Below are 24,498 nucleotides of genomic sequence, written 5' to 3'. Positions count from 1 at the left end.
CATCAAACTGAAGTCTCTCAGGTTAATTTCTGAGCTGCCCCGGATGGTATGGTGAGCATTAGCATCACAGCCAACAATTAGGGGAAGGACTTTCAAAGTGTAGTATGCGGTGACTTGTTTGGAAGCATCCGTAGAGGATGGTTTATCATGCGATGAATAAACCGAATAACAGACGTGTTTCCAGTTGAGGTTTCCACCAGATTGCGTTGTTGACAAGCACACATGCTCGAGGCGTGACACGTGAGTTTGCCATTTCATTTTACCTGAAAGTAGCAAACACCGAGTTCACAAAGTTTCCTAGCTAGAAATTCTCCTTACGAAAGTAAGGTTTTTGAACTAAGGCCACTTGGGCTGTACCATTTTGCATTAGTCTGCAAAGATTGATTATTGCTGTTCTTTTATGCTGAAGATTGATCTGAGCTATCCTAACCGTAGAAACTACCCAAACTAGGCAAGATTGACCTCTTTACAATCACAGCACAGTAAAGAACAGCAGCAATAAAACCAGATCGGTATCGATTGGAAAAAGCCAAAGGCGAGGATACACAGAATACACTGTGTATATCGCATAATGTGAAACCATACATAAAGGTAAAAATTTAAACTAATCAACAACATCTTCAAAATCCCGCCCTTTAGCATCAAGTTAGAGGCTAAAGAAGGGCAGCTGATTGTCTCGGAGAAACACATGGCCCACTACACCATTGCTCCGGTTAGCGCAGTAAGGGCAAAATACTGTGGAGGGCGCCCTAGTACTCCACAGGCTCTGTTAGCGGTTAAGTTTCTATTAGATCAAGACCATATTTCATTGATTGTTTCTTGCCGTTGCAAAATATTTTGTATGCAACTCGTTGCAAAACTCCATTTTTACTGCACTCAACATATTTATCCAATTCGGTAACCCTCGTTGGATGCCCTCTTGTGTGGATGCCCTCTTGTGTGGAGTGAGCAACACACTTGTGATTGAAAACTTCGAAGAAATGCTCACTTTGAACACTCGAAATTCATGAGAATCTATCTTTTCTACATGTCATCTGACATAAGCCTCCCAGGTCATAATCCACCTCGTGTACACTTCACCAATGACAGTTCCTCTGTCAAATACGATCTGTCAATGAAACAAGCTATTCATGGAATTCCAGATCAACTTCGATGTATAACTATTCCTCGCATTTTTAACGAAAAGTACCAACATGTCAATTCCTGTAAGAAATTCTTCACTGATGGTCTCGCATGAATGAACCAACTGGTTTCAGCGTCTTCAATGAAAATTCCACCGCCTTTCGCAAACCTCGGGAACCTTGCTCTCTTTATGTTGTTGAGCTGGCAGCAATAAACTTCGCTTTGAGGGTGACTTCCAAGATGCCCGTAGACCATTTCTTCATCTCCTCGGAGAGCCTTAGTTCTATTGAGGCACTCAAGTCGATGAAACCTGTAAAATATCCATCTTACTTTCTTACAAAAATAAGGGAGCAGATGGGTGCACTGGTCGAAAGATCATACAAGATTACCTTTGTATGGGTCCCCTTACATTGCTCAATTCATGGCAATGAGAAGGCGGACTCTCTCGCAAAGGTGAGCGCACAGGAAGGTAAGATCTATGATAGAAGAATTTCACATGATGCATTTTTCAATTTTGTTCGCCAGAGTTCTCTTCAAAGTTGGCAAAATGATTGGCGAGATGGCCAGCTGGGACGGTGCACAGTGGCGGGCCTCCATACAAAGGTCGGACAAAACCTCAAATGTTAACCGAAATGGCTAAAATTTACAGGTTATGATGATTTTAGTGCCCTAAACCTATTTCTGACATGGAACTTTTCATATATTTCGATTTTACTATATTAGGGTAGTTCAAAATTTTGAAATTTGCTGATTATGAGAGGCATGTGAAAAGTTATCGATAATAAGCTAACACGATACGTTTATGCCCGTATCTTTTGACCAACCTTTTGATTTAAGGGATCTTATATCATGTATTGGCATTCAAATTACCTGTAATAGGGCACTGCACTGTTTTGATTTTGTATGGGATTTTGACGTTTCGTGCCCTTGTTGTTTACAAAATTTCTGTAAGAGTGAAAGAGAAGGAGATACTTTCATGCACTGCCCTATTGTGTATTTTCTGCTGTTAGGGTGGTCCAAAATCTTTAAAATTACATAAATCATTAGAAAAATTCGATTACCTACGTTTTTTTTTCTATGGATCAATTCAGATACACACAATGTTAGCTGACAAGACGTGATCAATTCTCAGGGACCCTCTATAGACCATGTGACGCTTTACGGTGGGTACACGGAGGTGAATTAACGATTTAAAATGGGGTAAGACAGTACACTGCGTAAAATTTGAACCACCATTTAACAATTTCGTTTCAACGACTTCATAAATGCTCGTCCGAGTTTAGGTTGTACATGTTGTGATGTACGTTGATCTTTGTTATCACTTGTCGAAGCAATCAAAATAACCTTATATATAAAAAAATGGCAATACATATTTGCAAAATTGATTGATAAACGATATTAAATTAGAGATCGGTAATCATATTGATGAACAATAAAGCTCCAGCAAATATTTTCAAAATCTATATCACTCTGTGTGTCGTTCAGTAGAAATGTGTTCTAAGAAAACGCATGAATAACATACAATAAAACTCCAAGTTTTTGAATAAAAAAACAACAAAAAAATCGAGAAAAATAATCAAAGATTGCCTTGGTAATCACGACGTAAACGCAGAAAATATTTAACGTAGCGTTTTGCGCCCTTTAATGAATTCCTTTTCAATTGTATAGATGACTACGCTTTAAACTGTGCGTGTAGAAAAGAAGCGCGAAGGTGTCGACGAAATTGTGTCTCTGTATATTGAAACTACGATTGAAGTTCGTGACGAGATTGCTTCTAAGCTTTTTGAGCAATTCTAACGATTAGGATGAATCGAAAAAACGATAAGTTTAAGAAAACCAATGAGCAATGGTTTGTGGTTATTGTTAAATTTTTTTCGCCTTTATTTTTTTTAAGGATCAAAGAGTTAGTTGTATTTGGTGGTCTTTAATAATGCGGGGTGTAGGTAGCGTCTAAGTAAATAAAGGCTTAATCATTTTTAGTCATCACTCCCCTTCTCTCCAGCTTACTTTTTTAACTGGAGCGCCCACCTTATTGTGTTTTTCTGTCAAAAAATAAAATAATTTAAAAAAATAAATGAAATAAATTTTTAAAAAATGTTAGAGCTGTGGCCATTCAGTTATCAAATCCGACCCCCCACCCCCCTCCCCCCCGTCTCCTTATGACCACGTGACTTAGTGAAGGTCTTTTACTAGAATGAGAATCACACTAAATTGTCAGTATTCCGAATTCAATTTGAATTGTGTTAAGATTAAATATAAACTTCAAACAATATCACTTCCTCTACAACCATGCGGCTCCATTGTGACATGATAGCAAAAAAAATTTTTTTCGCGCTTAGCGCAAAAATGCGCAAACAGTGACCTATATAGCCAAAAACTAGACAAAATTGCACGTCAGATCCGGGATACGTCGTTGTTTTCTGATGTTTCCTAAACAAGTACTGGATCTTGTTAATACGAAGTTTTTCTCCAAAATTTCATAAAAGACTATATTTTGGCATGTTGTCAAAATATAATAATTTTGTGATTGGATTCCAAACAAACCATGAAATAGCAAGGTTATTCATACCCAAAAACAACAATAATATTGTCACATTATCCAAAGCTTCCTAAGTTTTACAACGAGCTCATGAAGAAAGCTCTTAAAATAAAAACAATAAACACTAGCAAAGTACCACACAAAACCTCAACTTTGAAAAAATCTACAAGACTCAATTTTTGACCAAATGACTTGAAAATTTGGGGTTTTCTTAGTTGAAGTATCTATATTGAAAGAAAAATATTAAAAAAATAAAAAGTTGAAGTCGATTTTTGAGGTTTTGTCCGGCTTCCGGCCACTGTGCGGTGGCTACATTCCATTATTCCTTATGTTTCCTTGCGAGAGTGGTGGCATGGTTTGGATGTAAGTCGAAATTTCATTCGCGTAATGTCAAGGCTTATGTCCAACCATTACTCGCTAGACACGCATTTACACAGGATTAACCTCGCGTTGAGCAATGTTTGTACTAAGTGCGGTTCCGGTTATGATGACATCGACCACGTAGTTTGGCAATGCCCGGATAATGACGCCTCCAGAGCACTACTTTTGGATACCCTTGAGGCCCGAGGTAGACAACCCTTTGTTCTTGTGAGAGATGTGCTGGGCACTCGCGATGTCAGTTATATGCTATGCATTTACGACTTTATTCGTTTGTCTTGTATAAAGGTTTAATTCTCTTGTGTTTTCTCCCCCAGTTTTTTTTTCCTCTGTTTTCGTCTTTGTGTTGTTCCTGGCCATCCAGCAGATGAAAAGCCCGCTACAATCTGGTGCTGAATCACTATGAAGACAACGAACATGCCTTTTCGTTATACCTTCCGGATGAGCTTCAGAGAACCCTTACCCTCAGTCCTTACTAAGCCCATCCTCAAAGCATATGTGACCCACTAATCTCGAGCTGCCACTAGTATCCTGGCTCCGTCTCGTACTAACTATGTTGTATAAGCAGAGCCGTAGCGTGGACGTATGGCGCCCTTGGCAAGTATCCAGATTGGCGCCCTTCGAAAATTGGACATTTTTGTTAAATTTTTATTTTTTTATAGTGTTTTTCTTTTGGAATTTCAATGGAAGTCACCCAAAAACTTTCCAAAATTTACTTGTTTCATACGAGCCTAAGTACGAACATTTTTTGCATTTCAAGAAGCTCACTAAGACCAGCACAACTATTAAAAGTGCCATTTCAGAATCCTTACATACACAAATGATGCATAAATTTCTTCAAAACAGAAAGTTGTTTTTTAGTTTTTTTTTCCTGGATGTTTTGTTCAATAGAATTTTGTTTTAAATATACTTAATTGAGTTTCAGGGGTTTTCATCAAACCTCAACCGATCTATTTTACCAATTTTCGTCCATTAGTTTGATTGGCTTTACCAGAATTTTCCAATAACATTACCAAAGGATTGTTCTGAAGTTTAATAAAAACATTTACCAGAAGATCGGTAAGAAATTTTGCAGTTATCATTAGACAAACCATGGACATGGATAAAAACCAGAACGAATTTCTGAAGAAATTTCTATATGAGTTTTCGTTAAAATCTCCAGAAGGTTTTCTGCTGGAATTACTAAATGAAATAATGTAGGAATTTCTTAAGAATTCATCTGGAATATTCAGTCCATATCCAGGGATATCTCAACAAGAATTTTCATTGCAATTTATGTTAGTAGTTCTTCCAGGGATTTCTGGAGTAGTTCGTAAAGAAACTCATAAAGGAATACCTGGAAGAGTTTGTGGAGAACTACTGAAACAATTTCCGAAAGATAACTTGGACGAATTTTCGAAAAATTGATCAATGAATCTCTTGAAGATGGAGATATTCTTAAAAAATCTCTAGAAGGGTTTATAAAAAAATCCTTGAGAAACTTCTAGAGGGATCAAAGGGAGGTTTTCGAAAGAATTTGTTGCAGAAGTTTTGTATAAAATCATTGGTAGAATTGCCAACGGAATACCAAGAGAAATTACTGAAGGAATTCCAAATTTATGGTTTTCTGAAGGAATTTATGAGAAAATTCATGAAAGATTTCCAGCAGAAATGTATGGAGCAATCTTTAGTGAACATGAAATAATTTCGGAAGGTAGGTTTTCTAAGCTATATTAGAACCTTCTTTGATAAAATTACTAAAGAAATATATAGACGATATTCTAAAAAAAATCTGGGTGAGTTGTTGAAGAAATCTCTGGAAGAATTTTCTCAAAGAATCTCTAAGATTTTCTATAGCAATCCATGAAGGAATTACTGAAATAATCTACTGAAGGGTTTCAAAATAATCCTTAAAGATATTTCTGCAGGAATCTGTATAAAAATTCTTGAAGGAAAATTTCTAAAGAAATAAATTGAATATTTTTCAGGAAAAACCTAGAAAAAATGTGATATACAAGTAGGTAATGAGAAAAAGAAGCATGAAGATTTTTTGAAGGAATTTGCACAAGAGTTTCTGAAGGTATCCTTGAAGAAAATTTACAAACTTATTACTGAAAGATTTTTAGATAGAATGGAGCACGTTCGGTGTAGTACTAGATTTGTAGTAATGAGCTGAATTTTAGTATGGTGAGAAGGTAAATTCTCCGTTTCTGCAATGAAATGGTGCAAAAAGCGTGGGTATTATGATTCCTTGCCTAATTTGATGCTGTTTGAACAAAACTTTGGATAACTGTGTTGTTTATGTTGCAAGAAATGGAGAAAACAACAACACTGTTGCCCAATTGTAACCACGGAGACTTTTGGGGCTGCTCCGCAGCCACAGTGGCTCCCAATTACTCCCGGGACAAGCTCAGTAGCATGAGACCCCTCGAGCTGGGTCTCAGGGCCGGCATGCTACTTGGTAATCGGAGGGGCTTCGCGGACAACGTATGAAAACCAAAGAAGATTCACATTCTTAAACATTTTTATTAAAACTCTTAGTGTGTCGTGTGGGTGTTGTTCTGGGTTATAAAGTATATTAATTTGTTAAGTGTGGCCTAATCTAGATCGTACCGGTACATACCGCTGCCGTGGGTTTTTGTGGGTGCGATGGCCGACACAGTGACTTGGATCCTACTGTGCGGCCGGAACTCTCGCCGGAATGGCGAATGATGGCGGTGTTTCGGCCCGGTACTTGGCCGACGGGACCAGCAGGCATAGCTGGGTGGTGTTTGGGTGGCAGGCGTCTTCCTTCATTGTCGGGATCGGCACGGCCCAGGACGGGACCGGAACGACCGTGCCGAGAAGGGTCCCTCCTTGGCAATTAAGGCCAACGGCCTGAGGGAAGCGTCCTGAATGGGACGATGGCGGTTCCTTAGCGATTAGTCAAGATGGCTTCCGAGCCGCCGTGTGTGACCGTTCTTAATAACGGATACGAGGTCCTGAACGGAGGTAGTCCGGATATATAGCCCCAAGCCCTTCCCTTAAAGGGGGGGGGGCGGGGGTATCACAAATTCTACGGAACAACACTGCACTGAAAACTTGGTCTAACCACACGGACGCCTGTTTAATATCTCGATCTGTCCTATTCCGGTCGAACAATGGAAGACTATCTAATAAAATCCGTAGAGAAATATCTGGACAATCATTTGACTAACTTTTGAATAAATTCCTAGATAAATTCATTTTTTTAAGGAATAAAAGCAATATTTCAATTTATACGAAGGAAATGTGAGAAACTTTCACTAGAATTTTGAAAGCATATTTCTCATAAAAAAAAACTAAACAAATAAAATAGTAGATGAATTCTCAGGTTACCATGATGTTACCTGCTCAAAATAAACTAGTGTTACCTTATTTATTTATTTTTTAGAATATTAAATATTAAAAAATATATCATCAATCTGAAAATAGTGAAAATTTGATAATATTCAAGACAAAATTAGCATCCATTTTTCTTCAAGCCTTCGGCCTTTTCGGCGCCCCTCTCAGACTGGCGCCCTTGGCAGGGGCCAACCTGGCCAACCGCACGCTACGGCTCTGTGTATAAGAATTATATTTGTACATAAAATACAAAAAATGAGTTTTGGCTCCGCAAAGCGTTAAACGCGATTGAGCCCCAAATAAATGAACTAGATTAAAAAAAAACATCGTTGGATAAATAGGGTATTGGTTCCTTTATTAAGCATATGGCTACCATTTTCATCCTATGCAAAACAACAAACGCAAACAACGCAATACAACTAATTGCATAAATAATTTTAGATGTCGAGACTTGAAATCGAAAAAGGTACCCGAGTATCCTACCGATCACACTAGGGTATGTGTGCCATCAATAATCTCACGCTCCCATATTCATCCTATTCGAAAACTAGCGATTACGGCACCGATTAATTTCGTTCTTTTTGTTTTCATGCGTGCTCACTCCTAAAAAAAAAATACAAAAATAAGAAACAAAATAAACAACGCCTCAATCCTTTGTTTTTCGTAGGATGAAAATGGGAGCCACATGCTTAATAAGGGAACCAGTACCCTAGTTAGTTAAAACTAAAACATCTCAAATGCCATAAATTAGCACGAATCCCATTAGAAAGATAGGACAGTCAATAAATAGGGCCTGTCAATAAACTACGTAGACTCTGAGGGGGGTGGATTTTTTTTCTTCTAAACCATAGGAGGATAATCTGCAAACAGACACCCTAATATCAAGGATAGGGTAGTGTGGGGCTGAAGCCGTCTTCTACTACAATAGTAGAAGCCAGGACTACTCTCTCCTCGTACCTACTAAACATATTCCTATGGTCGCCAAACCCTACGTCTCTCCGGAACCACCAAGAAGGTATTGCTTCAGAGAGGGGCTAGTACACATCGCACCATCGAGGTTGGCACGGTAGCATGCTGGCGCTTAGCCAATTTCCCGACGGGCGCCAAATAGACCGACGCCACGACAGCACCGCTGCCGAGACTTCCTCTCCGCGGCCACTTAATCGCTGTAAGGGTCGATCTCGAACGCAGGGCACCGGTATGACCTACGAAGCCTACTCCAAACCCCTGGACCACCTCTTGTACCGCATCTGAACTAGCCATTCTCCGAGTCCACGCGCCACCTCCTCTGTAGCTCTCAGACGATATGGGTGATTTTTTTATTCTTCAATCACTTAACCTAATTTACAGCTCATTTGTCCACTAGGGCACTGCGTGAGCGATTCCAATAGGAAGTAATCAGCTGCGTTTTTGCTAGAGTGCCGGTAGAGGCGCTTTTCTGATAAATGCGGTAAACGTGATAACAGTGTAAACAAGCAGAAAAGTTTGCGCTACGGAATCATAGATGGCGCTCGTGTTCCACGTGTTTTTCACATATACAGTGGCGCCGCCTGCACCTATCCACTCGGAAACATCATGCGCAGCACGGGTGGAAAATGCCAGTCAGAAAAAAAGAAGTAAACAGCTTGCAATTTGTATGGTGGCGTAATAAATTCTCTATTACTGTAATGAATCCGGAATAAACGCGTAGGCATAATGATTTTGTTTCTAAGTTGCAACTTTTTGCCCCAGGGTACAAATCGCTGCGATGCGGAACAAGTGCAAGCCAGCGATTTGTCCATACAAGAAAAATGATTTTACTTTTAATGTGGTGGCGCCATCTGTGAGAAAAACAACCTTTGATTTCTTACTATTGGAAGCTGTACTTATACTTTGTACAGCGCCTAAATGTATTCTATAAAAATTCTACTAGATCGAACTGGATTCCGTTGCGCTGCTTTCATTTTCTACCCTATCATGATAGAATGATGAGCACTGGGATGTTGATGTGTGGCTCTTGTTCCTTTTCCAGTCCGATTGGGGGTCCATTATGAGTTGCCGTTAGCCGATATCCAGATTTCCGGGTCCGTTGGAGCATATGCTCTGACTGAAGGTGCCAGACGCTCTCGGGGGGAAGAGCAACTGACGAAAAATTGCAAGTGCCAGGCTGGGATCGAACCCTTGACCATCCACTTATGAAGTGAACGTGTAGCCAATACGCTACGGACCCCGGCATGATATAGGTGATAGCCGTTGAAACGGCGTTCCAGCCAAACTCAACCATACACATCCTTTTTTTATAGAATGAGAAAATCTGTTGGTTAGAAAAACCTCATTCTGCCACTACCTGACCTTGCCTCCGCGGTACGGCCGCACAGTGGGACGAAATCAAAAAAAGTGGGACATGGGTATTTACTCAGAAACCATTGGATTTAGCGTTATGTGATCTTCTACAATGTTTCTCCATTTTACAAGTACTTTATTTTGATGTAATAAAATTTCACTTAAGGGTGGTATACACTTAGATAAAAAAATTAACTTTTTTATTTTACGTCAAAATTGAAAAATGTCTAAGAAAACATTGTAGATAATGTATTTAGAAGAAACTTTGTCGAAGACCAAAAAATTCTATCTCGCAGTTTAACAAAGTTATAGGGCAAAAATGGTGTATATGTCCCTTAAAATCGATTTTTCAAAATATCTTTTTAGAATGAATTTGCCCAGTTTTCCAATGTTCAGGAAAGTTGTAGATACTGTAAAAATACACATTTTTTCTGAAGACAGCAAATGGCTATCTTTTCGTTTAAAAGACTTAGGAATGTTTTTCTTACTTTTTTATACCAACTTTAGGGGGATAGATCACACAGAATAGCGGCTATTAGCAGCTAATTTCTACGTTATGTTTTGCATGAACTTACACCCTTCCGATACATATGCAAAACACAACGGGATCGAGCGGGATTCACTACACTTTGTCAATATATGTATCTTAAGATTTTAACACAAATACCCCACTTAACAAACAGTATGTTTGAAAGATGATTTCAAAACATTTTTTTTATTTTGTATTTGATTGGTAAAGTTGTAGATGCATAGAAATACACTACCCGGCATAAGTATAGACCTACAAAAAATATTGCAGCAATATTGCATCACATTGACTGACCTCAATATCTCCAAATCCTGAGGACTTACAAAGATGCTGTCTTCAGCAAAGTTATTAAGCCCAAATAAGCAACAACTTTTCTGGAGGCGGTATTTTTGTACGTGTTCTGGTTTTAGATATATCGAGGTCAGTCAGAGTGTGTCAGAGTGTAATTTTTGAAAGTGATTTCAAACCAATCTAATATTTAATATTCAAAGGTCAGAGCTGTTTACTGTTTAGTTTAAGGTTGATTTGAAGGAGAAAAGTGATACATACATACATACATTTATTTGTTCAACATCACATTTAAGACAAGACATAATCAACAATAGTACGCCACAATACTCGGTTTGTGGCTGCCGCTCTCATCCTCGGTCGCGCCCAATGCTCGCCAGGTCACGCTCCACCTGGCCCGCCCATCGTGCTCTCTGTGATCTACACCTTCTTGTGCCAACCGGGGTAGTAGCAAAAATATTATCTCCAAATAACTGTTTTTTTTTTAATTTGTCTTTATTAGTTCTCAGGATTTGATGTTTTTTACATAATCGAGCTCTGCAATCTGGTCTATTTGGTAAAACCGTGTATTTTTGAGCATCTTCAACTTTGCAGATCAAAGTCAAAATAAAAAAAAAAAAAAATTGAAAAAATCTTTTAAACATACTGTTTGTTAAGTGGGGTATTTGTGTTAAAATCTTACGATACATAAATTGAAAAAGTGTAGTGAATCCCACTCGATCCCGTTGTGTTTTGCATATGTATCGAAAGGGTGTAAGTTCATGCAAAACATAACGTGGAAATTAGCTGCTAATAGCCGCTATTCTGTATGATCTATCCCCCTAAAGTTGGTATAAAAAAGTAAGAAAAACATTCCTAAGTCTTTTAAACGAAAAGATAGCCATTTGCTGTCTTCAGAAAAAATGTGTATTTTTACAGTATCTACAACTTTCCTGAACATTGGAAAACTGGGAAAATTCATTCTAAAAAGATATTTCGAAAAATCGATTTTAAGGGACATATACACCATTTTTGCCCTATAACTTTGTTAAACTGCGAGATAGAATTTTTTGGTCTTCGACAAAGTTTCTTCTAAATACAATATCTACAATGTTTTCTTAGACATTTTTCAATTTTGACGCAAAATAAAAAAGTTAATTTTTTTATCTAAGTGTATACCACCCTTAAATGAAATTTTATTACATCAAAATAAAGTACTTGTAAAATGAAGAAACATTGTAGAAGACCACATAACGCTAATTCCAATAGTTTCTGAGTAAATACCCATGTCCCACTTTTTTTGATTTCGTCCCACTGTGGGCCGTTAGGGATTACTTCGTAGAGGGGGGCGTACTTGTGCACTCTCACTTTCAAACGTCAGCCATCACATATAGTAGCTGTTCTCTAGGGGGCCAACTGTTGATCGGCCCGCCATTTCCTCTGGAGGTGAAGCACAATTGTGGATACCGTTCTACTGGTCCACCCCTGTACACATCCTCTCTACTATGTTATCGGAAGTAGTATCCCTATCGCATACCTCCTACATGCTCGACCTCTGCTCCGTGAAGCGCGGGCATTCGAAGAGCACGTGTTCTACCGTCTCCGCCCTATTTGCACACTCCGGACATGAGGGCGAATCTGCATGCCCGAACCTGTGCAAGTACCATCTAAAGCACCCATGGCCCGACAGAAGTTGTGTCAGGTGAAAGTTTACTTCGCCATGGGGCCTACACAGATAAAAATAATGATATTTACACGTCATGTAAACTTCATTTTAGTCATGTAAACTTAGTATTATGGTGGTTTACATGATATATCATGTAAATTTGTGTTATATGTCATGTAAATACTCAGAGTTATGCTGAATTACATGACATGTAATGAAAGTTTACATGATATTTTATGACTTTTACATGATATGTCATATAAACTACTGTGATATCCCACGCTCCAATCATGTGCATCATATGTCACAGAAATTTACACTCTTTTTTCGATCTGTGTACAAGTCCACCGGGACACGCTCGGTATGAGCCTGAGAGTCCCAGACTCTCTGCCATTTCATCATGGACCTCTTGTACCTCTTTATTCGTAGCACTCAGCATCATCGGCCAGCACTAGTGCTATCGGCATCATGCCCGCTAGCACGCATATCGCGCACAGATAAAAATAATGAAGTTTACACGTCATGTAAACTTCATTTTAGTCATGTAAACTTCCATTTATGATGGTTTACACGATATATCATGTAAATTTGTGTTATATGTCATGTAAATACTAAGAGTTATGCTGAATTACATGACATGTAATGGAAGTTTACATGATATTTTATGACTTTTACATGATATGTCATGTAAACTTCTGTGATATCCCACGCTCCAATCATGTGCATCATATGTCACAGAAATTTACACTCTTTTTTCGATCTGTGTACAAGTCCACCGGGACACGCTCGGTATGAGCCTGAGAGTCCCAGACTCTCTGCCATTTCATCATGGACCTCTTGTACCTCTTTATTCGTAGCACTCAGCATCATCGGCCAGCACTAGTGCTATCGGCATCATGCCCGCAAGCACGCATATCGCGCACAGATAAAAATAATGAAGTTTACACGTCATGTAAACTTCATTTTAGTCATGTAAACTTCCATTTATGATGGTTTACACGATATATCATGTAAATTTGTGTTATATGTCATGTAAATACTAAGAGTTATGCTGAATTACATGACATGTAATGGAAGTTTACATGATATTTTATGACTTTTACATGATATGTCATGTAAACTTCTGTGATATCCCACGCTCCAATCATGTGCATCATATGTCACAGAAATTTACACTCTTTTTTCGATCTGTGTACAAGTCCACCGGGACACGCTCGGTATGAGCCTGAGAGTCCCAGACTCTCTGCCATTTCATCATGGACCTCTTGTACCTCTTTATTCGTAGCACTCAGCATCATCGGCCAGCACTAGTGCTATCGGCATCATGCCCGCTAGCACGCATATCGCGCACAGATAAAAATAATGAAGTTTACACGTCATGTAAACTTCATTTTAGTCATGTAAACTTCCATTTATGATGGTTTACACGATATATCATGTAAATTTGTGTTATATGTCATGTAAAAACTCTAAGTCATGCTGAATTACATGACATATAATGGAAGTTTACCTGATTTTTCAAGGGATTTACAGGATATGTCGAGTAACCCTCTGTGAAATCCCACGCTCCAATCATGTGTATTATATGTCACAAAAATTTACACTCTCTTTTCGATCTGTGCGTCTTTCGAGACGGTCCGGTATGCACTGGCCACTCTAAGGCACATTAGCCTGTGTGTGCTTTCTAGTCTTTCTACATTCCGCTTCACTTTGAGCGCATTCGGCCATGCAGCGGCGTTATACCGTAGTATGGACACCGCTACTGACGCGAGCAGCTCTCGCTTACTCGAGAAAACTGCCGAAATGTTAGACATCATCATAGATAATGCCGTAACCGCCACGCTCGCCCTCTTACAAGCATACTCGACATGACTACTGAAGTTCAACTTGTCGTCGACCATGACTCCAAGAAGCTTCAGTGAGCGACACGACTCGATCGTGCACCCGCCCGTTGTGACCACTGCCTGTTGTGCAGACTTGCGGTTGTTCACCACCACCACCTCCGTCTTGTGGTCTTGTGGCTTCCCGTGCTTGAGCAATAGAACCAATTTTTGCCTTTTTTACCTATCCGGGGACTCGGCTCTATCCAAAAATCTCTGTATATTTAGCCAGTCTGACCATGTCAGGGCTCGTCTTGATGGCCGCTTTGACAGCCACCGTTGGAATGCCATCCCTACACATCCTCTGGACAAGATTGTCCGGAGTTGTGTCCACTCCGCATGTGGCAAGCATACGGTCACGTGTTCCGCCGTTTCCTCTAAACCATTGCACACTGGGCATTCGGAAAAATTCACATGCTCAAAACGGTGTAGATACTGTCGGAAGCAACCATGACCTGAAAGGACCTGTATCAGGTGGAATGTAACTTCTCCATGGCGCCTATTAATCCATCTGGCCAAAGCTTACGGTCCATACAAATTTCGAAAATTTGGTATGGATAAAAGTCTTCGAAAAGATGGCTAAAAATGAGTCTACGTAGATTTTGAACAGCGCATAAGAAATTTAGATATAACAAGAAGATTTCCTATCATTGCCACTCCGCCATACTGCACTAAATTTGTTAGAAATTTGCCGTAACTGGTTCCGCCGATGTTGGTGGTCGGTCGTGGCACCAGCAGCAGCAACACCAGAGTGACACTCTGTCAGCTCATAATGTATCATGTCACCGAGTAAGAAGCGCTTGTTTATCGCCTCGCCGCCGCCGATTGAAGAACCTAAACTGATTATTATGGTGCCTTATGCGGGCGGAAACAAGCAAGTAGTGTTGAAAATGCAGCGCTTATGTAATCGTATGTTTGACTGACTGGCAGACTAGCTGGGCGTATGTATGCACTGCAGGGCTATGCAAACAGCCGGGTCAACCGCGTGTTATGTTGTGTAGGCCCAGAATAAATTTTATTAAGCACAATTTACCTACCACGCTTAGGTTGTGTCGTTTGTTGAAGGCTTCCGGTTTATCCGGGTGTATTCACCCTTTCAACGAATTATGGAGACCTAAGTGTGGATGTTTACGTCTCGTATGAATATTTCTTGATGAGACTAGATCGGGTTTGGGAAGGTTTGGGCAGGGTTTTCTATTACGGGCCCTTCCGCTAATAATTCAGTCAATATTTATCAGGAACTTTTCGTGATAAACTTCCTTGGGCATCGCGTAATTTATACCTGCCACATGGTATACAAATGCGAAATGGTGACCAAAACGCCCTAAATTAGTACCCGTGGAACGGTCAATAGAACACTAAGCTGAGAAGCACGCTCTGACTTAAATGTTATGTGACGTCAAAAAGAAAAAAAAGTAACATACTGAAGTACAATATCTATTCTTCATTTAGGCGCCTGTGTGGGGAAAATAAGTGGAAACGATTTTTGTTATTAAGACTATTAATACTAAAATTTCAATTTTGATAAAAAAAAGCCATTCTGAAAAATACTTCCATCCAGTGTTTCGATTCAGACATTTAGCTTCTCGTTTGGAGTCTGGCAATGGTCTATCCAATTTATTTTCATGAATGGTAAAGTGGAAACGACCTTACCGGGATGATTTTTCCGTCATCCGCTTTCTATCGTGCCGTGCAGTGTGCTCTCTAGGGATTCTATTTTTGACTGGTAAACTTGAAGACACATCATTCGCCGCGTGTACTTGTGGGCATTATATTTCTCTTGATGCTGGTAGCATTGATCTTGGTTGAAAAAAGAAATGCGAAATCTCAAAAAATAAAAATAATAATAAGTTTGCGAATTGCATCCACAGTGGACTTTTGCATGAGCATCAAAAGCAGATATTTACATGTCTTAAAACTTGTTTTATTCGACTTTGAACAACTACTGCTATGCCAAAAAAATGCGTTTCCCAAAATTAAATTGAATAAAACTTATTGTACATGTGCTCTAGAGCAATATTTCCTAGGGCTGGGGCGATATAGATTTTTTTAAGGTTACTAACCAGACGCTGAATAGGGTGGAAACCTCAGTTGCGGAGCTGTCTGGCGGTGCTCGCAGGGCTAGGAGGATACTAACCCCGAATGTCGGCAGTAAGTCGGACCCCAGCCAGGCGTCCCACAAAGCTGGGAAGGGTGGGTCTGAAAAGGCCCTCAGCAAACACAGAGTAGGGTGCACCAAGGGGAGAATCCACCTTGGACGAAAGTCGAGCGGAAGAAGAAGAAGGGTAAACCGCAGGTCGAGGAGATTATCCCTTAAATGCGCAATGTTGTTTTAAAACAACATACCTAAAAACGCTCCAAAATAATTGACCTTCACTTTTTTTACATAAATTATGTACCAGAATTGTTATTGTAACTAATGAAGAATCTTGCCAACTGGGAGCACTGTGCTGAAGTGTTTTGTTTGATTTATTTATTGACAAAACTCCGAAAGCTAAACCCTCTCAACAAGTGTAACTGCCGCTGATATTCTACAGTTATTTATTGTAAATTTCACTGGTAAGTCGTGAGAAAAAATGTCTAACCCAACAGAAACATTCCTGCTTCGTATGATCTGACATTATTTTGATCAAAAACTAAAGTAAACTTAAGTTTTTCTTCAAAAATCTGTTTGTTATTTTAAAACAACATTGCGCTTTCGCTGCATTTAATGTTTGCTTCCAGCAGGTAGACATGTCACGATCTATTGACCAGCAAATTCTGCGGTATCTGGAGAATCTAGATGATTCCGAGGATGGGTTTGAGCAATCGGATTCAGATGTAGAGGATGAGCATGCATACTACACATCCGTACATCAGCTCATACAGGATCTTGAGGACTCCGACCAGGAATCTGAAGACGACGAGGATATCCCGCAAGAGCTATCAGATGAAGCGGATGAGAAACCTGGACCCTCGAATAAACCACCCAAGAATCTCAAAAGGACTATCTCTAAACCTGTCTGGAGGAATGGACACATGCATTTTGATGAAAACAAGATCGCTTTCCAGGGTGAGAGCATCTGGCCCGATGAGTTGATGGATTGTAATACGCCGTACGACTTTTTTTTCCTACTTCTTCACGACGGACTTGAAGGACAAGATCGTCGAGGAAAGCAACAGCTATGCAACTCAAAATAACATCTCCAATCCAGTTAGAATCTCCAGAACCGACTTCAACAAGTATTTGGGTATATTGATATAAAGCTCTGTTGCAAAATTTCCAAACACGAAGTCATACTGGAGTAACAAATATGGTTACGATAGGACAACTATGCCACAGAAAACCTTCATCAAGATTAGCAATGCTATTCATTTTAACAGCAATGATGGGTTCTTGCCTAAGGGTCATCCTCAGCATGACAAGCTCTATAAGATACGGCCAGTTATAGAGTCTCTTAGAGAACGTTTCGGCACAATTCCAATGGAACAAAAGTTGTCGATCGATGAGCAAATGTGTGCTACAAAGATAGGTCACTATATGAAGCAATATCTACCGAATAAGCCACATAAATGGGGATTCAAGTTGTACCTACTTTGTAGTATGGAGGGATTTGCTCACGACTTCGAGGTTTATTCTGGTAGCGGTAAGCAAACAGACCTTCTGTCAGATGAACCAAATATGGGCGAGACTGCAAATGTAGTTACAAGACTAACCAGAAACGTGCCGCGGGATGTAAACCATATTTTGTACTTCGATAACTTCTATACTTCGCTTCCTCTTGTTACACACCTCGCCAAGGAGGGCATTTATTCTCTCGGCACAGTAAGAGTGAACCGATTGAGAAACGCAAAACTTCCAGATAGGAAGGAAATAATGAAGAAGAATATTCCCAGAGAATTTCACCAAGAGTGCCTTACTACTATAGAAGGTGTCGACGTCAGCGCAATTATTTGGAAGGACAATAAGCCTGTTAACTTGCTGTCGACGTATGTTGGAGCAGAACCAACCATTACAATCGCCCGGTATGACAAGAAAATACACGAAAGAGTTTCTATACAATGTCCGAAAGCTGTAAGGGAGTACAATGCACATATGGGTGGAGTGGACCTTATGGACAGCTTCATTGGTCGTTACAAAATAACTGTAAAAAGTCGTAAATGGACCAGACGCCTGTTCCATCATCTTGTAGATATGACGGTCGTGAATTCATGGATCATTTACAAGAAAGTTAATCATCGAATCAAATGAAAGCCGTTGAATCTTCGGGAATTTAGGCTACACTTGGCGGACACTCTTTGTAATGTTGGATTACCATCGGCAAAACGTGGAAGGCCAAGCAGCTCAGGAATAGCTACGAAGCTTCAGCAGAAGAAACACAAAGGCCCTGCTCAAGCAGCACCAACAACTGCAGTTCGGTTGGATCAAGTTTCTCATTGGGGGGTGTGGTCGGATAAACAAATCCGATGCAAGTATCCCGATTGTAAGGGGTTTACATATAACTACTGCGAAAAATGCAGAGTTCCTTTGTGCAATACAAGAAATAACAATTGTTTCTACAAGTATCATAATGATTTGTAAGTAACTGTCGATTAAATCTGACAATAAAAGTAATTTTATCGTTAAAGTTTCAATTTAAACTCGAAGCCCTCGTTCTTCGATAAAGGCGCAGTGTTGTTTTAAAACAACATACCCATACCTACGTAACAAAACGTCTTTCTCAATATACCATTTGTCTAACGATTAGGAGTCTTTAGTGTGTTGTAAATAAAATTTATTTTTTAAATCAGTTTTTTATTGTCGTGCGCATTTAAGGGTTAGGAACGCCAAACCAAGAAGTCGTAAAGGAGTAGGTGCCAAGCGCGAGAAAGGCGACGCGCTAGTCATCAAGACCGAACAATCTTAGTACTTGTACGTCTTGAAGGCAATGAGAAGCGACGCCAAGCTCGTGGATCTGAAGCCGATGTGTGCGGTATCAGACGTACTCGTACGGGTGAAATGATCCTAGAACCGAAGCGCGACAAGGAACGCAAGGGCGCCGTCTACAAAAGTTTTGCGGAAGAGGTCCTTGGCAAAGAGGTAGAGGTGAGGGCTCTTACAGCAGAGACGGCTCTGAAAAAAAAATACCTAGACGAGGTTACCGATGCGAAAGAACTCGTCACGGCACTGCGGCGTGCAGATGGCCACCGTTGCCATTTGACTACGAAAGGGGCCGCAGAGACACAGGTAGCCTTGGTTCAGCTACCTGTGCTGTGGTGGGCGATTATCAAAGTAGGCTGGTACGAATGTCATCTGACCTTTCACGAGCCACCGGAGGTTTGTTTCAGGTGTCCCAGGACACAAGTTATGGGACTGCGAAGGCCCTGACAGGAGCAAACTGTGTAGGAGATGTGGCGCCGAAGGCAATAGGGCACAAGACTGCACGAGTCCACCCATTTGTCTGATTTGTACCAGGAAATCCGTAACAACAGGCACCCAACGGGTGGTCCAAGGTGCCCGGCCTTCAAGAAAGCCGCAGTGAACAAATAACATACAGTGCAGGTAACGCAGCTGAACCTGAACCACTGTGACGCAGCTCAGCAACTGCTTTGTCAGGCGGCTTCTGAGTGGGGGACGGATCATAGCGGATCATAGCGGACCCGTACCGAGTATCCACCGGCAACGGCAATTGTGTCGTGGATGGGTCCAGAAAAATGGCAGCGATATGGACCATGGGAAAATGCCCCGTCCATGAGTTGGTGTCTACTACCTATGAGGGCTTCGTGGTCGCCAAGGTAAACAGGGTCTTCTTTTGTAGCTGTTATGCGCCTCCACGGTGGCTGATCGAGCAATTCACGGAGATGCCGGACTATATGACGAGAAAGAGGCGGATAGGCCAAGGCCAAGCCCTCGCAGGTGGAAGACATCATACTTCGACGAAGGGAGACGCTCCGCTGTGAGCGAAACCTACTTGGTTTAGACGACTACAAGCTGGTAGCGGTGCTCTCGTGTGCGTGCGATGCGACCATGCCTAGGCGAGTCCACCCTAGGAATGGGAGACCACCGGCTAGGTGGACTCAAGTGATTGCTGATCTGGTCCGCGCCTGCCTACGGGCTAGGCGGCGGATGCAGCGAGCACGATCTGAGAAAGAGCGAAACGAACGGCGGGTGGTGTTCGCCACTAAATAAGCCGCGCTGAAGACCGAGATAAGGGCAAGCAAAAAGGCGTACTTCGAGGATCTCTGTCAGAGTGTGAATGCGAATCCGTGGGGTGATGCCTACAAGATCGCAATGGTCTAAACGAGAGGCCAAACGAGAGGTGTAATACAGAGTAATCTCTAGAGATGTTGGAGGGGATCGTCGAAGGGCTTTTTCCGCGTCATGATCCTAGTCCTTGGCCTCGTTTTGTAGAATAGCGCAGCCGGGACTGGGGCTGGCGATGAGGAGAGAGTCACCGAAGTGAAACTTGCGGGGATAACAAAGTCCCTTGGCGTAGATAAGGCCCCACGTCCGGACGGAGATCCGAACATGGCCTCAAAAGTAGTTATCGCAGAAACTCCCGAGATGTTCAGGTCTGCCATGCAGAAATGCCTGGACGAGGGAGTTTTTCCAGAAGTTGGAAAGAGGCAGAGCCTGGTTCTATTGCCAAAGACGGGGAAACCACCCGGAGACCGGAGACCCGTCGGCACATAGATTAATATGCTTGATCGACACGGCGGGTAAGGTGCTCGAAAAGATCATCCTCAATAGAATGTTGAGGTACACAGAGGGTGTAAATGGCTACGCTATCCTGTCGGTTACAAAAACCGTGACTCCGAATGTAAGGAACGCGTGCAATAGCGCCAGTTGGCCGGCTATTGCCGATGCGCTCCTGCGTCTGGTGATACTCGAATACCTGTACAAGATTCTATAAGTTACTTCCAGAATCGAGTATTAGTTTACGACACAGAGGTGGGTCGGAAGTGCTTTCACATAACCTCAGGACTCCCGCAAGGTTCCATCCGGGGTTCGGTATTATGGAATGGTACTTATATAATAATGAATTATTAATATTAATAAATACTGTATATAAAATTTAAGCAATTAATTTGACCCGTATCTTCCTTTTTTTCAGCTGACGCTATCTGGACAATATTACATTCCCAAGGAGGCCAAAAGCCTCAACTTGCTGCTAGTGCAACGTCACGCACGAGTGCTGATCCACACGAAACAGTTCGAGGGCTGCTTATTGAATCGAATGCTCGTAACGGGCAATTTCGCTGGAAACGATGGTCGCGAGCATGTGGAGTTCCTGGACGAAGCGCTCTGTCGAAATAATGGGACCTACCCGGAGCTGGAGGTGTACAACATCCACACGGTTGTGTTCAGCAAACATACGTTTTGTCGTAAGTGAAATCGGTATAGAAAATTTCAGAAAATGATTATTTTTCAACATTTTACAGAAGAATTTAAGCTCAATGTGACGAGAGCACAGGAGGTTATCATTATGCCCGAGGCATTTTCCGTAGCGGAGAGCGAGATACTTTTCAACGGTGTCAGAGACATCCGAATACAGGAAGATGCGTTCAGAAACTCGATTTCAACAAAGGTACATTGTGATGCACGACTAATGGAACCAGATTCAAATATTTTGCTAATATGAATATGTTATTCTAAACAGATCGACATCGTCAACAGTGCAATAAAAACCCTGTTCGAACTGAGGGCGTCGTTCCGGCAGATACAGTTCATAAACAGCACCATCGAAGAGATCTCAGCCAAAGCGTTCGATGTGAATAAAATAGACTCATTGATATTCGAAAACTGCAGGATAGACGTTCTGAAGTCGGAGGCAATCACCGAGAAGGTAATGCATGCAAACTATATCGATATGGGATGACTCTGAAATTTATGTATCTATTGCTCTGTCCCAACAGCTTCTCTGTAGATATTTCACCATGACCGCTTGCAAGATACGGAAGATCGAGAAAAGCTTCATAGCTGACAGTGGAATGATGATTTTCAACATGCAAAATAACGTGTAAGTAAATGGCTGTTTAGTATTTATACGATTGATACTACCTACTACCTGGGTACTTGCGGTATACATGATTGCTGATCAATTAGGTTTAAGTGATGCTATTACACAAATAGGGATGCTGTTCTTACTGCTTAGCAGGGTATAACTGTTTGCACTAAACAAATGATTGAAGTGCTGTTTGCTACATTTGTTAATATTGTTTTGTTTTTAAAGAAGTGAGCACGTGTCACTACAAAAAAGATCATCAAACAATTCTCTACGCTTTTCTGTATGAAAATCCTGATTTTTTTTTTGTATGGACCGTAATGCTTAGCCGTACTTTCCCTCGTTCCTCCCTGAAGCGTTGCGTAAATTGTGGACGGCGCCTTGGATTTACTTCTGAAACATATTCAACGTCAGTTTCTTCCTTTATACGTGCTCAAACTATTTTGTGTATTGAAATAATCGCCTAGATGATGCATGTGATGAACTTGGTATCATTCACAGGTTTAACAAAAAAAAAAATTAGAGAAAGTTTATAAAAACTTAAATCCTGACATTTTTAACTTCAACATGTATTATTTCTACTTTCAGAATCGATGAAATCGCTGCCGATGCGATTAAATTCACAGGAATTACCAGCAAAATCACCAACAACATAATCAAGGTGACGGGGAAAAATTGGTTCTTCCAAAAGCAAGGCTGGACGAGTGTACAGTTTTTGAACAACTCGTTTGGAGAGTTCAACTACTTCACACTGGAGAGAACGTCATCACCGGAAGTTTGCAAATTCCACGGGAATTCCGTGACATTCCCAGCCATCCGTAGTTTCAGCTTCTTCCAACACAAGGAATGTTCCTTGAGTGAAACTTCGTTCAACAAGCTGTGCAACTGCGACGATCACTGGTTGCAGGAGCTCTATTTTCAAGACTACGACAAACTACTAACGGAGAGCTACTGTAGAATAGATGAAACGTTGAAGTACTGCTTCAACGCGTCCACATTCAATGTGAAAGTGTACATGCAACAAGTCTGTGATGAAACAACACGAACAATCGATTGCTCACGCAGTCAAAAGGAGAAAAAGGTGGAACCGCATTTCGTAAGCCCGGATGAAATCGAGTCACTCCAATACAGTGATTACTATCAATACATTATAATTGGTGGGACTGTTGTAGTCTTGCTGATAATTATAATTTTGTCCATAGTCATTTTCAAAGTCTGCCGCAGGAGGTGCTCAGATGAATCCGGAGACGTAATATCGAATGCTTCCTTTACCATGACACACAAGCCATCGAAAGCATTTTCTAAGGATGACAAAAAGATTATCAATCAAACATTAGAAACAATCAAGGAGAAGCAATCACCGGAAAGGTATGAAGCCATATCCAAACACACAAACGAGCTTCTGGATGGCCATTTCACCGAGAGTGGAAAAGTGAAAATCATCGGCAACATCCTGAATTGCCTAAGCGAATGCGAAAACAGTGGCGATGATTTTGTGGCGTTCACCGGCATACTGTATCGTCATCTTGCCCCCAGCACTAGTCCTACACCGCACGAAACCATATACGCTGAACCTTCGGCCCCCCAGGAGGGTACAACCATTATTCAGGGAACGGGGGCACCCGATCACATATATGCCGAGTTGACGAGCGCGGCCCAACCGCTGCTGATCAACGAATACTCTGCGCCGATGGATTTGAGCGATTCGCACTATTCGGAACCGGTGCAAATCGTTACGAAAGGTAGGTTTGCAATAGTAATAAGAAAACAACATTTTCGATGTGGTACAGATTTGAGATCTGTGGAGGTAAAATATGCAAGAAGGTACAAATATTCACTACATAGTAGGATGCTAGGATTTACCTAGACTAGAATTATCGATTTTTTTCCTGTTGGGTTTTATACGACTCCATTGTCTCGACGAATCAAACGTATTGTTTCAAGATCCACTTGAGAAAGTTATTGCTCGACTGTTGCACGTTGCAATTATGACCCAGATGGTTGGTTCTCTTAATGCAGCTCATGATTCAGTTCGTGTGATAAACGTTTTAACACCATTTATTTATTTATTTATTTATTGGTCAACGTCTAAGATATTCCTATCGCACAGACTGAATGTTGTTCCTTAGCCTATTCTTAAACATAATTTTACTAATACTAAAATCAAACATATCATAAGCAGAATTAAATAGACGGCAACACTCCACAAGCGGATTAAAAAAACTCCTATGGCCATCATTTGGTATTCTTAGAAATTCATACTCCCTCAATATCCTTGACGGAGCATGAATAGGTAATGCTGCCACGAGGGAACTACATTCTATATTACCTTGCAGAACATCAAACACAAACATTTTACGTAGCATTTCGCTTCTATCACTTAAGATTTCTAGGTTAATCAACTTACACCTGCTTGCATAAGGTGGTAAGCGAATAGGATCGTTCCACGGAAGAGATCGCAATGCATACCTAATGAATTTTCTTTGAAC

The 24,498-nt window shown here is 40.9% G+C and overlaps 2 protein-coding genes across 2 annotated transcripts in view; one reads left to right on the top strand and one right to left on the bottom strand.

The window, feature by feature from the left end:
* Nucleotides 1-24,498, bottom strand: part of LOC109431372 (E3 ubiquitin-protein ligase highwire) — a 146,459-nt gene that overhangs the window by 70,996 nt on the left and 50,965 nt on the right. The window lies entirely within an intron of this gene.
* LOC115260725 (uncharacterized) overlaps nt 1-24,498 on the top strand; it is a 45,867-nt gene that overhangs the window by 14,607 nt on the left and 6,762 nt on the right. The window contains exons 3-7 of the mRNA XM_062845649.1: nt 21,119-21,389; nt 21,447-21,592; nt 21,665-21,850; nt 21,921-22,024; nt 22,598-23,751. Of these exons, the coding sequence (XP_062701633.1) occupies nt 21,119-21,389; nt 21,447-21,592; nt 21,665-21,850; nt 21,921-22,024; nt 22,598-23,751 (1,861 nt within the window). The remainder of the gene's footprint in view (nt 1-21,118; nt 21,390-21,446; nt 21,593-21,664; nt 21,851-21,920; nt 22,025-22,597; nt 23,752-24,498) is intronic.

The sequence above is a fragment of the Aedes albopictus genome, chromosome 1, assembly GCF_035046485.1.
Source record: "Aedes albopictus strain Foshan chromosome 1, AalbF5, whole genome shotgun sequence".
NCBI classification, from domain to species: domain Eukaryota; kingdom Metazoa; phylum Arthropoda; class Insecta; order Diptera; family Culicidae; genus Aedes; species Aedes albopictus.
This window is presented reverse-complemented; position numbering and strand designations above follow the sequence as displayed.